At 49.7% G+C, this 16,565-nt stretch overlaps 2 protein-coding genes across 2 annotated transcripts in view; one reads left to right on the top strand and one right to left on the bottom strand.

The window, feature by feature from the left end:
* Positions 1–16,565, bottom strand: part of PTPRQ (protein tyrosine phosphatase receptor type Q) — a 1,452,710-nt gene that overhangs the window by 503,415 nt on the left and 932,730 nt on the right. The window contains exon 38 of the mRNA XM_086919596.1: positions 71–231. Coding sequence (XP_086775722.1) covers positions 71–231 — 161 coding nt within the window. The remainder of the gene's footprint in view (positions 1–70; positions 232–16,565) is intronic.
* On the top strand, positions 6,075–9,882 carry LOC147751403 (uncharacterized). The gene is made up of 2 exons (XM_086938422.1): positions 6,075–6,318; positions 8,912–9,882. Exons 1-2 carry the CDS (start codon positions 6,075–6,077, stop codon positions 9,880–9,882), a joined length of 1,215 nt encoding a protein of 404 aa, XP_086794548.1.

Raw genomic sequence — 16,565 nt, 5'->3', positions numbered from 1 at the left:
AAACATAATAAATAAGTTACAACCCAACAGCATCAAATATCTCAATGAATAACAGGTCAAATATACTCACCCCCCTCGGATGTCCTGAATCTCACAGTTTCACTTTTTATATTTCCAGTCCCAAATCTGGTACTTGCAGTTATATAAGCATTATATTCATTATTATTTTCCAGGTCTGTCAGTTGTAATGATGTTTCTGTTGAATTTATATATCTGTTTGAAAAGTCATTCCTAAAAGACATTTATAAATGATTGTCAATCACAATATCAAAAAGAAACTTTCCACATGCACAGCATCAAGTGTCCACAAAGAAACTGAGTTTTAGCGATTATGGTAACTGTTTTGTTCTTACTTGTGCTTTCAACGCCTTGATTAATATACAAACCTAGAAATCTGCTGGTGTTTTCACAAAGTGAAAGCTACCTGATCCATAAGCACATGTATGAACTTTTGATTTCCAATGGGTGTTAATTGCTATGTTAATTCAAATAAAAAATATGAACACTGCAGGATTTGCTAGGAAACCAACTCTATGGTTCAAAAATGCTGTGTTCATTCTTCTGTATGTTTTTGCCTGCTTAGCTAACCCACTACAGCAATTGCAAACCTTACACCAGCGTGCAAGGTAAACAAAAAAATTGTTTACTTTTTATTTTGAAAATAAAACAATGTTTGACCCATCTCCATTAGCTTCTTCTGAGACATGATTACCTGTTTGGTGTCCTCTACAAGGTCTAAATAATTTCAACATTAGTGTTTGGTAAACAAATACAAGAATAAAAGTCAACATGGAAAAACACTTTAAATTTACAATCAACTTTACAAAAATAGGGGTATAGAGAAGTAAGATAAAACTTCCCACAACTAAAATGTCTGGGTGCCTGGCTGGGCAAACCCCTGTTTGTTTGATTAATAATAATGCTATATATGTGAAATACTTGATGAAACATTGATAGGTCACAGTCAACAAAAGTAAACACACGCAAAAATAAATACAAACAATTTAGAAATATTGCAAAGATATAAATGTTTGGTTAGTTATCCTGTGAAGCTCTAGAACTGCTCCCCCTGTTTCATTGTCTAACAACGGTGGCCTTTCTTCATGTATAATATATCTACAAAAAAAGTACAACCCTAATGTGTAACAAATCACCTTCTTGCAATCCATAAATCAGTCCCACAAGTTTACACAAAAAAAGATCCTATGTGTACTATACCAAAATGTCTCCATAGTGTCACACGGTTCATACAATATCATTAAGACTGCGTTTCGACAATCGAAACAAAAAAACTGTGCAAGACTGAGTCCTCGCACACCATCAGGATATGTTGGCCTTAGTCTTGGCTAGCTCTCAGTGCATCATCAGGATCTCTAACTTTACAAGGTAACGGATGGTAGGTGCAACATCAGAACATGGCAACCCTGACACCCCAAGGAAATCGTGGAAACGGATCTCAACCTTTCATTAATGACTCATTCATGCCCAAAAGGAGAGACAAGAAATATTTGACTTGGCATTTCAAATATTTATTGAAGCAAAAAGATTCTTGAGTAAAATACATGCGCTGCAATAATTTATAGAAGGAAAAAGCGCAGAGTAATTAGCATTACCAGAATGGTTAAAAAGATTAACAATTCAACCATTGTGCTGTTACATTGATTATATGCGTACATATAATCATATCTATACTCCTACCAAGCACTTCCTAACTTAGTGGGTTTAGGGGGTGTGAATCTGCCAGAATACCCTAGGGTGATCTAACTCCCCAGTTACCTGTGGATATATTTCACCTGGGAGTCTGTTCTTGTGCAGAGTATGGCCATCGCCCTTCTTACGAAGGTAAACAGGATTCAGCTGGGTTGCAGAGTTCCTGCGGGGGGCGATTGATGTTGTTTATATAACTAAGTTACATAACTAAGCCAGAGCTCTATTCAGGCTGTCATTATTGATTCTAAGCTTGGAGAGCTGTCGCAGAGCATACAACAAACATCAACATTTTGAGCAGGGAACTTAAGCCTGGTACAGAATAGTCAAAGGCCTGATAATAAACTACAATGTACAATGTAAGTAAATCCATTTCAGAGAATATTATCCCAAATGGGCATGGATACAAATGTGTGTCAAGAGTCAGCATTTAAGAAAGATGACAACTTTAAACGTGAACATATAAAATGGTGGTGGTCCCTGTCTGAGGACTATGTAACCACATGACAATAGTTGCTTTTTCTTCTGTTGCAGGACAAAATACATAGTTCCCAGTGCTAGTAGCAGAGGAACTTGAAGTCTTTGATGTTCCTGAGACTAGTTGAACAGGGGGCAAGCGCTACCTCAAGCCCTTGGAGAAACTCAATGAAGTTGCCAAAAAATCAGTCCAGTCCTTTCTCTGCCCAGACAGAATCAACAACTGCAGGCTAACACAGCAAAGCACACAATAGAGTGGCAGTTCCCCAATATTTATACCACATTTGCTCTGTGTTCTCTTTGTGGCAAGGGTCTCTGAGCCCAGTTCAAACCAGTTCTGCCCTCTCTAGCCCACCTTCACTACAGGAGGTGGAGATAGCATTGTGCAGAGGAGACACTGCCTATTCAGGTGCTAGTGAAAACCTCTTCCAACATTTTGAATGCAGGCCAGGCCTATTCAGCCTATTCACCCAGGAAAGGCAGGACACACCATAACACCCCCTTGTGGCTGTCTACAGTTAATGCACATCCCCAGCCCCTGTCACTCCAAAACCAGATAATGAATACACAGATGCCAGAGGCACACAGGATGGTTAAGCAGGAAAATGCCCACGTTCTGAAAGTGAAATTTTCAAATACACAATATAATAAGAAGCACCTTTACTGAAAGATGTATCTTTAAATTCTGAGTTCAGGAAGCCTACACTCCACTTCTCTCTTGTCCCAGTGGAGAGTTATGCTTTTAAAATGTGAAAAGACGAAATACACAGTCCTTCACTATCATGACATGTAAAACACACCAGTACATGTCCTATCTTTCACATTGCGAAAGGCCTTTGAATTTTAAAAGGTTAAAGTGGTCATTGAATCTAACCAGAGTCTAATGTGTATTTTTCTTTATCCATCACTATCTCTCAGACAGGTACTGGGCTGGCATAAATAGAAAGAAAAGAAGTAAAACAAAAGATTATTTTAAAATACTATACAGTCTGTGATTGTCCTGAAAGCATAATGAAATCTTGAAAGATCGGGGCCCTGAGCCAGGCCTACATGCCTTAAAACGTCTCTGTATTTTGAATATGTTTTCTACAGCAAAAGAACATGTGATTCCATTATACAAAATTGCAGAATAATAGCGATACATTTATAAAAAAGGATGTATAGTGAGGATATTTTTATGTCAGAATAATTATATATGCATCAGAGGGAAGGATAAACAATTGATGTGGGTTTATTGGCAGACAAGTTTACCACTCACTCATCCCTTCTTCCTATACTCACCAGGGAGTAATTTTACCCTTGATCTCAGTAATTATGTACATCAGTAGGTAAATACTGATAACCTAAAAACTCTAAACTAAAGCCAAATCTCAGTAGATGGCAAAAACTCAATTTGGGGGCCTGAGGTAAAATCAAAACCTAAAAATGTATATTTTACCCAGATTTCTGTACATATTTAAAAACATAATCAAACCTTGCCCTGGAATGAAGTATGCACTCCAACTGCAGGTGAGTAGCACACCCTTTATTACATTAAGTCCTTCGCCTTACACGTTTCAAAGCCATCTTGCCGAATACAGTCCTGCGCATGCGCAATACTTTTATAGGCCTCCAGTGTGCCTTCCTAATGGATTTCGATTATTATGCATGCTGGTAACTGTGGTCTCAATTATGCAAAGTTGAACCGTCCGGTGGGTCTGTGTACAATCACGCTGTTGCAGGACAATTTTCACTGCCCTCCAGTGGGCCTCTGGGTAAAATTCCACCTTCCTTAATCAGATTCCTACAGGCCTGAACATGAAAAGGAGCATTTCCCTTCCTTGAGGACCCATGAAAGTCTTCTGGGCGGTGCGCTCCTCCACAGCCGGAACCGCTGTGCATTTGTATTACGAAACCTTGCCCTGAAATTAAGGACGCACTCCAACTGCAGGTGAGTATCACACCCTTTATTACAGAGGAAAGCGGCATCTCATCTCAATTGCCTCCGTCCTTCGCCTTACGCGTTTCAAAGCCATCATGCTTCTTCATCATAGGCGACGTGAGTACACAAGGAATTACTTGCTGAATGGGCTTTGCGGGGGGTGGCCGACCGGAGGGAGGCTCTCCCCCCCGGGGAAGTTTGGGGCTCCGGGAGGAAGGGGAGGGGGGAAGAGTTAGACAGGGACACAGGATGGAACGTTGGGTTTGGGCTAAGCTAGTAGGATTAGGTCCCTTTGGGCTAGGGGGGTTTATAACCGGCCATTTTAGGTAGCTGGGCACCATTTGGAGACTGTGACCCAGCAGCCGGTGGGCGTAGTTAGCGTTGTTGGGCGTAGTTAGCGTTGTGTGGTTTAACGTTGTGTTGTAGGTTTTAGGCGCTATTGTTGACGGCGGGGTAGTGCGTGGCGGAGTTAGCGGAGGGTGTGTGGCGTCAGTGAGGACTAGAGTGTGCCAGGCGGGAGAGCAGGGTGAGCCACGATTGGCGGCGGAGCTGCGGAGAGCGTACCTGGCGATATGGCGGCGGAGAGCATGGCGGACCCGAGGGTGCGAGAGGCGCTGAGGCTCCTGGGGGAGGCTGGCAGAACAGACCTTCTGCGAGACGACGTTCGGGTAAGGCCGCCACGGCGCGCTGCTGATGGCGCCGTGGCAGCGGTGATGGCGTGCGAGCCTCCGAGGTCGCGCGCGGGGGAGGGGGCGGGAGCAAGGGGCGGAGCGGCGCAAGGCGGCGGGCCGAAGGCGGCTGGGGCACAAAAGCGAGGAGGAGGTGCGGCGAGGGGGCGCGGAGGCCGTAAGAAGGCACCGCTGGTTTTTGTACAGGGGGCGGGAGGCTCGGGGGGGGTAGGGGGGAGCGGGAACATAAGTGAGGAGGCCAGGGGAGGAGCGGGGGGAGGGGCAGGCGCTGCCAGGGGCCGAGGGAGCGTACAAGCACGTAAAGCGAAGGCCAGGCTGGGGGGGGAGGTAGGGGGTGACGGGGGAATGGCAGGGGAAGCCCAGGAAGGGGGGGTGCAAACGGTTGGGAGGGAGGCAGTGGGAGGGGGTGGAGAGGGGGGGGAGAGGGGCAAGGAGAGGAGAACATGGTGGTTGAGGAGGAGGCTGGGGGGCATGGGGAGTCGGGGGGGGATCGCCATTACTCATTGAGGATTCTGGGGAGGAGGTGGGAGACGGGGAGGGGGAGGGGGGGCGGTTGAGGTAGAATTGGGATCCTCAGCAGATGAGGACGTGGTGCCGCCCAGTAGACCAGTTACACTGCAGGGTGGGGGGTGGGGCCCCGGGCAGAGAGGGCGGGCGAGGGGGAGCGGCGAAGGGGGTAGCGGGGCGGAGGGCATGCCCCGGGGTCACGGGAGGAGGGAGGAGGGGATTGGGGATGGGGGAGGGGGGGGTACGGCGGGGGAGAGTACAGTTTCAGGGGGGCCAGGGGGGGTCGCGGAAGGGGGCCGTGGGGCGGCGGAGATTATTGGGGTTCGAGGGGGGGCGGATGGGGGGGAGGGGGTGAGTCAGGGGCTTGGGGGTGGGGGGAAGGGGGCTGGGAGGAGGGGCCTCTGGCGCGGCGAGGAGGACATTCGGCGGCAGGGGGGAGAGGGGGGTGGGGTGGCGACGGTGTTTTTGCCCCGGCATGCTGGACGTCCCCGTTTTTCTCTTGGCAGGAGCAGCTGGTAAGGGGCTCGGGTGAGCAGCATGCGGCTCCACCCCGCCGAGAGGATGGGCCGGCTCTGCCTAGTACGGGCGGTCGCGCTCCCACGAGGGACCAGACGCATACGGGCAGCAGATGGCAAGGTTATGGGTCTCCAACGCCCCCCTCCCGATGGGTCACTCCGGCCGCCGGGGGACGGGGATGGAGCAGCAATGTGGCAAGATCTAAAGATTACCAAAATGTGGACAGGAGTATGGAGAGTGTAGATTTAGGATTGTTGATGGCAGCATGTAGAGACAAGGCAGGTTTGAGCAGGATGTCAACAGGAGCGGTTATGGGAGGAGGAGACCATGAGGTGGAATCGGAGGAAGAGGGGGAACTGCGGGAGGACGGGGGGGAGACTGGTAACGTTGTTGGCAGTGTTTTGCAGATATGCCCCCGGCAAGTGGTGCCGCGAGTGACGGCCCCCCCAACAGACCTGGTTAGGCGGCGGGATCCGGTGAGGACGCTTGCCTTGACGCCAGGTAAGACCAATGTGGGGTCGGGTGTGGCTTGGGCAGGCCTCATGGAGGTCAGGAGGGTGGGGGTGCGGATGGTGGTGGCCAGAGGTCCGTGGGGACAGATGCTGGCGGTGGTGAGGAGGTGCGCTTGGTGAAGGGCAGATACGTAGCGGATGCAGGGGTGGGTACAGAAGGGGTAGGGGGCGCAGCGGCAGGAGGTACGGCGCCGGGGGACACGGCGAAGGCCGGTGCGTCGGGCGTAGATTTGGTGGGGGGTGCAAACGGCGCGGCGGCAGGGAGCACGGGGTCGGGGGACGCAGCGAAGGCCGGTGAGTCGGGGGCGTCTAGTGCGGGGGCGAAGGAGAGTTGTGGCGTGCCGGTAAAGAAGCTGCCGTACATGGGGGTGGCAAAGCCGCTGGGGGCGCACTTGTCGCTGGCAACTAAGGAAAAGATATGGAGGGGGGAATACGTGGAGATTTTGAGGTTGCTTCACAGGGAGTTGATGGCCAAAGAAGGGTCGAAGGAGGAGGAACAGGAGTTAGCTAGGCGGCCGAAGGTGCCGGTCACTATTGAGAATTGGTCGGCGGCTTTTCTGATCTATGCCAGCGTGTACTGTCAGAAGTACCCGGATAGAGCGGTCGCACTGTTCAAGTATATGGATATAGTGCGGCGGGCTCAGGTGACTTACGGAGGGAATGCTTGGTCGCACTACGATGAGGAGTTTCGGGCGCGCATGGTGTCGGACCCGGAGGCCAATTGGGGGGAGTTGGACTCCGACCTCTACCAGCAGACGATGAGTGGGGCTAAGTTTGGCCGCACCATCTTCACGGCCAGTGGTTTACCGCTGGCGCCGCCCCCCTTTTCGGCCCGCCCCACCCGGGGTGGGGTGGGGGCGGGCGGTACCGGCAGTAGTCAGGGTGTCGGAACCTGTTGGGATTTCAACAGAGGTTCCTGTTTACGGCAGGTGTGCCGTTTCAGACACGAGTGCTCCGCTTGTGGGAGACGACATCCAGAGGCGCGATGCTGGGGGCCGTGGGGAGGCCCGGCGCAGTCTCATTACACGGCGCCCGGGTCCGGCAGAGGGAGGGGTGGAGGTAGAGGGGGTGCAGGTACCATGGGAAAAGGCTCGTACTCCGGTTAGGCTGGATCGGCTAGAACCGTTGTTAGAGGCTTATCCGCGGGCGGATGATGCGTCCGTGCTGCGTCGGGGTTTCAGGGAGGGTTTCCGGTTGGGGTACGAGGGTCCGCGGATCGCTCTGTGGGCGGAGAACCTGAAGTCCGTGAACGCACACAAAGGTATCGCCGGGAGAAGCTTTTTAAGGAAGTGAGGGAAGGGAGGATGGCAGGGCCTTTTTCAGAGGCGCCATTGCAGGGCTTGATCATCTCCCCCATTGGAGTGGTCCCGAAGAAAGAACAGGGCCAATTCCGACTGATTCAACATCTCTCGTGGCCGGAGGGCACGTCGGTGAACGACTTTATATCAGCAGAGTTGGCGTCCGTGTCGTACTCGTCCGTGGACGTCGCGAGGCGTTTGGTGACGACGGCAGGCACGGGGGCGCTCATGGCAAAATGCGATGTGAAGTCGGCTTTTCGGTTGCTGCCGGTTCACCCGGCGGATCATCAGTTGCTGGGAATTCAGCTTGATGGGCAGATTTTTGTGGACAGAGCGCTTCCGATGGGATGTTCCATGTTGTGCGCCTTGTTTGAACGATTCAGCTCCTTTTTGCAGTGGGCTTTTTCCTGGCGCACAGGCTCTGAGGCGATTACGCATTACCTGGACGACTTCTTCCTGGTGGGTCGGCCCGGTTCGACGGACTGCCAGCGGAGTCTGGACAGTTTTACGGACCTGATGGATCACCTGGGGGTTCCGTTGGCGCCAGAGAAGACACAAGGGCCCAGCACGGTGCTGTCGTTCCTCGGGATAGAGCTCGATTCAGCAGCCATGGAAGCACGCCTGCCGGAGGAGAAGCGGACGGTTATGGTGGAGTTGGTGACGAGCATGTTAGCCAGGCCGAAAGTGTTGGTGCGGGAGGTGCAGGTGTTGCTGGGGCATTTGAACTTCGCTTGTCGCGTGGTGCGTGCGGGGCGAACTTTCTGCCGGCGGCTGGGTTTGGCATTGGCCGGTCTGACAAGGCCGCATCATCACGTGCGGATCTCGGCGGGTGCAAAGGAGGATCTGCGCATGTGGTTGGCCTTTTTAGAGCGTTTTAATGGCGTGCCCATGGCACCCCCGGAGGACTGGGAGTGGGACGTGACGATGTCATCGGATGCGGCGGGAGTTGGAGGTTTCGGAATCTACTGGGCAGGCAGATGGTGCGCGGAACAATGGCCGGAGCACTGGCAGGCAGGGGGTAGGAGCATTGCTTTCTTAGAATTGTTCCCGCTGGTGGTGGCTGTGACCGTGTGGGCACAGGAGTTGGCGCACAGGCGGGTTTTGTTCGAGGTGGACAATATGTCAGTGGTGCAGGTAGTTAACCGGCAGTCCGCAAGGGAACCCCAGGTGCTGAAGCTGATGCGCGTTTTTGTCTTGAGGTGCTTGGAACACGATATCTTGTTTCAGGCTAGGCATGTGCCGGGAGTGGACAATGACATTGCTGACGCCTTGTCTCGTTCTCAGTGGCAGAGGTTCCATGGGCTAGCCACGGAGGCAGCGGCGGTCAAGACGGAGGTGCCGAAGGAGATGTGGTTGGTGGGAGAGCGCGGGTCGTTCAGTTGGTGAGGTCATCCCTGGCAGCGTTGACATGGAAGAGTTACGAACAGGCCTGGAAGGAATTTCTGCTTTTTGGAGCGGTAAGGCAGCGGGGCAAGTGGTGTCGGGAGGATCAGGTGGTGCGCTTCATGCTGGGATTGATGGACAAAGGTTTGGCGAGAGTGACTATCGCGGGTAAACTGGCGGGTGTGGCCTTCATGGGCAAGCTGTGGTGGGGGTATGCACCTTCGGCGGGAGAACTGGGGGGGAGACTGCTGGAGGGTTGGGAAAGAGAGAGAGGAGCTCGAGCGCGGAAGAGGCGGCCAATTACGGAGGAAATGTTGGCAGGCCTGCTGGGCCAGTTACCGCGGGTGTGCAGGGATCGGGCGGAGACGGTGCGGTTTTCCACGTTGATGTCGTGGCTGTACTTTGGAGCCTTTCGGGTGTCGGAGTTGGTGGGCTTAAGGGGCAATGCTGGCTTGAAGTGGGGGGATGTGGAGATCGAAGGCCGGGAGGTAGCGGTACGGCTTCGGCGGTCCAAAACTGATCAGCGGGGGAAGGGTACGTGGGTCCTGTTGGGCCCCGGTGGGATCGAGTCGGTGTGCCCGGCGGAGTGGGGGAGACGGCTGGCGGAAGACAAAGGACAGGATGTGGCGGAGGTCTTTGGCAGGAGCGTAGGGGGTCGTGTGACGGCGGCGCAGTTGTTGTGGGTCCTGCGGCACGCCCTGCGGTCTATGGGTGAGGACCCGGGGGCGTTTGGAACACATTCATTTTGCATCGGGGCAGCGACGGAGGCAGCAAGGAAAGGCTGGGGGAAGGAGGAGATCAAACGGCTGGGGCGCTGGAAATCAGACTGCTATAAGTCGTATGTTAGGTTGCGAGGGGTAGCGTTGGATTAAAAAATGGATGCTGGACTCGCTGCTTACATATGTCTCTTTGCAGGTGCGGTGGCGGGGCCTACGGCAGCAGCAGTGTCCATATATGTGGTGGGCCACTCGTTTGTCAAAAGAGCGGAGAGGGCTGAGTGGGAGAAATGCAGGAATCTCAATCTGGAGCTGGATGCGAATTTGTTTAGGTGTCACTGGAGGGGCAAAGGGGGCATGCGTTGGCACGAGTTGGTGCCGGTGTTGAACAATGTGGTGCGAGGGGGGATCTGCCCAGATGTAGTGGTTATTCACCTGGGGGAGAACGACTTGGTGCAGTGCAAGGGATTGGCGCTAGTAAAACAAATGAGGAGGGACTTGCTGGAAATCAAGAGGCAGTGGGCAGGGTGCTATGTCATATGGTCTGAGTTCATACCCAGGAGGTGTTGGAGGGGAGCGGAGAGACCGGGGGCCATAGATAGGACTAGGAGGAAGATAAACAGAGAGATGCGAGCCTTTTGTGACAAGGAGGGGGTGGGAAGGATGGAGCACCCGGAATTGAAATATGGGGCGGTCTACATTTTTCTTGAGGATGGGGTCCATTTGTCGAGATATGGGATGGAGCTATATGTAGTGCAATTGAAGGAGGCGTTAGACCGGGCAATAGGGGTGCGCAGGTATCCTAAGGTGCAGGGGCCCTAAGGGGGGGGTCGAAAGCCTTAGGGGGGGCTTTCGAGTGGCGCTTTCCTAGTAAAACGGTGGGGGGGGTAAGATAGGAGGAAGGAGTTTTACTGGTTGAGGAGAGGGAGTGTACTGAGGGCTGATGTTCAAACAGTGATAAAAGTTTGGTTTATTGATAATGATGTTATGTTGTTGGCGGGGAACTGTTTAGGGGAGGGGGTGGGGGTTTACTGGTCAGGTACATGCATAATTAGTTAGGCCTAGTTTTGTACGGCAAAGGCCAAGGTTGGGGTATGTTTTCAGGATGCACCTGTTTCCCAATAAAAAGCGGCCTTTATCACACCTACATCAGTGTCCGGTCAGTTTCTTCCCCTCCCCGTCTCCCGATGAGCCCCAATGGGCTTTGCGGGGGGTGGCCGACCGGAGGGAGGCTCTCCCCCCCGGGGAAGTTTGGGGCTCCGGGAGGAAGGGGAGGGGGGAAGAGTTAGACAGGGACACAGGATGGAACGTTGGGTTTGGGCTAAGCTAGTAGGATTAGGTCCCTTTGGGCTAGGGGGGTTTATAACCGGCCATTTTAGGTAGCTGGGCACCATTTGGAGACTGTGACCCAGCAGCCGGTGGGCGTAGTTAGCGTTGTCCCACCCGCCCTCCCTCAGATCAGGTTTCTGGGGATATGGGAGGGGGGGGGGGTTTTGTTGTCCCAGGTTTTTGAGCTTGGCGGGAGGTCCGGGGGATGTTGTGAAGCAGGTGCTTTCTGTGTTAGGGCTTGGGTTTGTGTTGTCGCTGGGGGCAGGTGCTGCAATGATTATTTCCGATGGCGCTTTCCTAGTAAAACGGGGGGGGGGTAAGATAGGAGGAAGGAGTTTTACTGGTTGAGGAGAGGGAGTGTACTGAGGGCTGATGTTCAAACAGTGATAAAAGTTTGGTTTATTGATAATGATGTTATGTTGTTGGCGGGGAACTGTTTAGGGGAGGGGGTGGGGGTTTACTGGTCAAGTACATGCATAATTAGTTAGGCCTAGTTTTGTACGGCAAAGGCCAAGGTTGGGGTATGTTTTCAGGATGCACCTGTTTCCCAATAAAAAGCGGCCTTTATCACACCTACATCAGTGTCCGGTCGGTTTCTTCCCCTCCCCGTCTCCCGATGAGCCCCAACACAGTCTTGTGCATGTGCAATACTTTTATAGGCCTTCAGTGTGCCTTCCTAATGGATTTCGATCATGATGCATGCTGGTAACTGTGGTCTCAATTATGCAAAGTTGAACCCTCCGGTGGGTCTGTGTACAACCACGCTGTTGCAGGACAATTTTCACTGCCCTCCAGTGGACCTCCGGGTGAAGTTCCACCTTCCTTAATCAGATTCCCGGAGTGCCTGCAAATGAAAAGGAGCATTTCCCTTCCTTGCTGATCCATGAAAGTCTTCCGGGCGGTGCACTCCTCCACAGCCTGAACCGCTGTCTATTTGTATTACCAAACCTTGCCCGGTAATTAAGGACGCACTCCAACTGGGGGGTAACCTTAAAGTGGTATCTCCTTAAATAGACCTACATTTTATAAGCTACAAAGGATCTATCTTTATTTACACAAAAACCCTACTTTTAGTTATCTAAGCCATCCATAAAAAAGGCCTTTAAGCTCGCTGAGAGCTTAATACATAAAAGTGGGACATGTTAGATATCAAAAAAATGTATGTACCCGTAGGGAACAGTTACAAAAAGCTGTGTGTCACTGTGGAGATAAAGCTACATTTTCCATGAACAAGTCCAGTTATCAATAAAAGCTACCTTGCAATGTGTTCGCCTGGGAAAAAGATAGAACAGCCAACTGCTATTTTCCAAATCTAAGTAAAGGGCGAAAGCTGATTTTTGATAACCTTAGTGGAAAATTAACTAACAGCCTGAGAACACACTGGTTCAGAACTGATATGAAAAGAGACCCTGCCTCAGAGACTGAACACCCATGCCTGACTGACAGTTAATGAATATCCTCCTGGAGGACTATGGGATGTCTGCAGAAGCAGGGTGGCAGGAATAAAATGAATAGCTGCCACTCATGGATTAGCCATTTGGGAGTTAAAAGGAATAGTGATAGGCATAAAGAACAGCTTTTACAGCTATTTCTTTTGAAAAGGGTATCCCAAATGGAGATGTAAGGAACTGAAGTCATTATTTCCCAGAGCCACCCTTTCAGTCTGTGCTCCTGACTGGAGGAAACACGAGATAAATCACTTGCAGATGGGTGGGCAGGGCTGGACTGGCCGTAGCGGGCACCGGGGGTTTCCCAAGTGCCCGGATAGATGGGTGCCGGTTTTGTGGCCGAAGGGCGGTTTTGCAGCAGTGCTGCAACATGGTCCCTCTGTAACAAAAGTGGGAGCAGTGTTTCTTACTAGCACCTACATCCCCCCCATCCGATCCCAGTGCCGGTTGCTGTTCCCAGTCCAGCCCTGTGGGTGGAATCCCATCTCCACAGGGTAGTGGCTAGATAATTTGACATAGATAGATGAAGGGACAAGCCAAGAAGGAAGGATAGGGCACCTGCACCAGGAGGAAATCTAGTTTCAAGTAAATATAGAAGTACTTCAAAAAGAGATTTTGCAAGAAAGCTGCGAGTGTTAGGTTCGGAGAATCCTCCAGTCTCCATCTAATGCCGAGGATAAGATTGTCAACTCACCGCCATCTCCTCAGAACATTCCTGGTCTTGGAAACAAGTGCCTTTCCATCATATAAATGATATTTCATATTCCAGAATATTATGAATCCTGGAAAACCAAACAACTCTCAAACAATTAAAAATATATAATGTCTGTATAAACCTGCAACAATAACTATATTAAATTTTTTATTTTCCATAATAGAAGCACACAGTTTGTCCCAAACACGTTTAGTCATATTTATGCTAGAAAAAGAACACATGTATGTTTTTTTACATTTTGTTGTGTCAAGAATAGGAAATAAATATTCTGATACCATTCACAAAATCCGTAATTGAATTGACTTGAAACAATATTTCTCATTCCATCCCTACTGAGTTGTATTTTCTGATTGACTGATTTTATGTGCAATATCATTTCCAAAATGTCTTCATTGGACTGATAATTTTTCCTTCACTCTTCTGGCAATAGACTTAACGTGCTCAGACAAGTACTCCCATGACGACTCACCGCACAGCTTTGTGAAAGAAAACTGCCTTCTCTCTATTAACAAATGACACTACCTCGAGAATATCCCATGATCGTCAGTATGACTTTCAATGTATAGTATGTATCTCATTTGCCATCCCACCTCTGAAATGTTTCAGGTGCAGTAAAATGTGCTGCTGCGAACATCTGCCAAATGGTGATAAAACGCTATGCATCTGCAAATCTGGCTCAGAGTGTGCATGCATGTTGGGAAGGATATCCAGGATTATTTAGCAGTCCAATTTATATAGACTATTGATATAGTCACCAAACATGCCCTTGATGCTGACTCTGGGTCATTCTCACACTTCATGTCACACATATTTCCCACATTCCATGTTACTGTGCTGATATCAAACACTGCTACGAAGTTCTCAGTTGTCCCCTACGCTTATAATTTGTTCTATAGTGTTAGCTTGCCTTTGTAGCATACTTATGGTGTGTATCTTTTGTAATGCTTTCTTTTCATTTGTCATTGTTATGCTGACACATATAAAACACAAATATGCTGGTGAGGTCAGGTTTAGGTGTTTATGGCTTTTTGAACCACACTCATTTTCTAGAGCTTTTGTGGTTTGGAAAATTAATTTTGTATAGTTTTCTCATGCTTTTAGCACTAAGGTTCTTCACTTGAGTTGTGTTTTAGACTTTTAGAGTCCTAAGGGGAAAAAGACAGAGGGCCTCATCAACAGTAGGTTTCCCACCATTTCAAGCCTGTGATCCCCGCCTCATTTATAGGTGGGAGAACTACTATGTCTCTGGTAGTGGAGCTTTAGCTTGCTCTTTACTTTAAACCTTTGACTAGCAGGCCATCTGTTAAAGTCTATGAAGGTCATAAGGCCTGCTACTCTAAACAAAATGTAACAATTCAATTCAAAAATGAACTGAGAGAAAGAAATTGCTGGTAGGACCTGCCTTAAAACCTCAGCTGGTGGTAAAAACTTGAACCATCATGGAGATCTATGGTTTAGAGACTGAATAGATTCTAAGAGCTTGCCAGGTTCTTTGTTGATTTCACTGGTTCATGGCAACTAATTATGGAGGCCAGACATAGGGCCTGATTACGATTGCGGTTTTACCGCATCCTCTGGGCCGGCGGAAGCCACCGCCAGCCCGGAGGATGCGGGAAAACCGCTGCGGACTGAAAAAGACCCCCCGCCAGATTAGGATGGCTGGGGGATCGTTTTTCAGTCCGCAGCTTTTCCGCCGCGGTCGCCTTATGACCGCGGCGGAAAAGCTTTAACTTGGGGGCCCGTTGCGGGCCCCCAGGGGTGAAGGGTGGTTGGGGGGTGCACATGGGGGGTACCTATGGTACCCCACTGCATTTGCCTGCACAAAGCGGCAGGCACCGCGAGGTGCCTGCCACTTTGTGCATGCAAATGCACAACTTACATTTTTATGATTGCGGCGGGTGCTGCTTCAAGCAGCACCCTCCGCAATGATAAAAATACAGGATGTGACCGCCAGGGTGGCAGTCACATCCTAATTTGCACGGAGGGACCGCCGCAACCCCTGCGGACGGTCCCTCCTACTCTATGGTGGCGGACGGAGTCAGGTCCGTCCGCCATCATAATCGGCCCCAAAGTTTGGTATCCCAAAATGGGGATTTTGCAGAGACTAAAATGAGTTCCGATATGGAAGGATTTAATTTTCTTTGATTATTTGTCATCCAAAACCGGACCATTGAGAGCCTCAGGACAGGATCTTTCTGTTGGAAGTGATTCGAAGTTTGAGGACCTGCTGAGTATTGTCAGCATAGATGAAAAAGCCCACCCAAAAGGAGTGCAGCAGTACAGCCAGGTGCCATTGTTATCAATTAATAAGAAGTGATGAGACAGCAGAGCCACACAAATTGTGTCAGTATTTATCGTAGAATATACAATAGGAACTTGTTTTTATATCTTAGTGGCAATGACAGTCCCTTTACTCCTCCACAGGACTATAAACATAATATTGTACTGGAACACATTAGTCAATCAACCTTAATAAACCTTGGAAAACAAAGGAAGCAATTTGACAACGGGAAACTGTTGGCAGCAGGATTCACACAGATCTCATCAGTGACCTTCCAACTCACTGAGTCATTTATAAATGAATTTTATTATTAAAAATAAAAACAAAAGGGTATGATGTACTGCAAGATCATTGCATCCTTTGTTATATATATTAAATGCTCACCTGTGACATTTTCAAGTTTCAAGATTTTTGTGTGTCATGGTAAAATAAACAATGAAGATAAAACTCACAAGACACTGCATTGTTTTATTGCTTTGGGCTATTAAATGCTGAAAATGTGGTTGCTATTAAAGAACTCCGGGGCATATTACCAACAACGAGCGATAATAATCGCTATGTTGGTTTAGTGGGGATATTTTTATCGCTGAGCTGCGGCGATTTTTATCGTTTAGGAACCTTGCTATTATCAAGGTTTATCTCCTAAGCGATAAAAATCGGCCGAAATGCATGAATATCGCTGAAAAGTCAGCGATATTCATGCATTACCGAGCTAATGCTCTTAGCCATGTTATCCACTTACCATTGGATAACATGGCTAAGAACTGCTCAGGGGCAGGTGTTAGCTTTTGGAGATATTCGTGCTTAGCGCGAATATCTCCAAAAGTTGGTAATAGGAGATAGCGATGTTAGCGACTGTTTCCAGTCGCTAACATCTTGGCACGCCCACTTTACATGTCATTAGTGATAAATATCACTGACATGCAAAGCGTGGCCCAAGATGGTCGCTATCTCCTACTAGCTGTCGCTAACTGGTGGTAGTGACAGCTAGGTAATAGGGAGATCATTTTATCTCCGCTTTCTTGGCTTTTAAAGCCAAAAAAGCGGAGATAAACCCCCTTGATAA

This window comes from Lissotriton vulgaris, chromosome 1_1, assembly GCF_964263255.1.
Source record: "Lissotriton vulgaris chromosome 1_1, aLisVul1.2, whole genome shotgun sequence".
Lineage (NCBI taxonomy): Eukaryota > Metazoa > Chordata > Amphibia > Caudata > Salamandridae > Lissotriton > Lissotriton vulgaris.
This window is presented reverse-complemented; position numbering and strand designations above follow the sequence as displayed.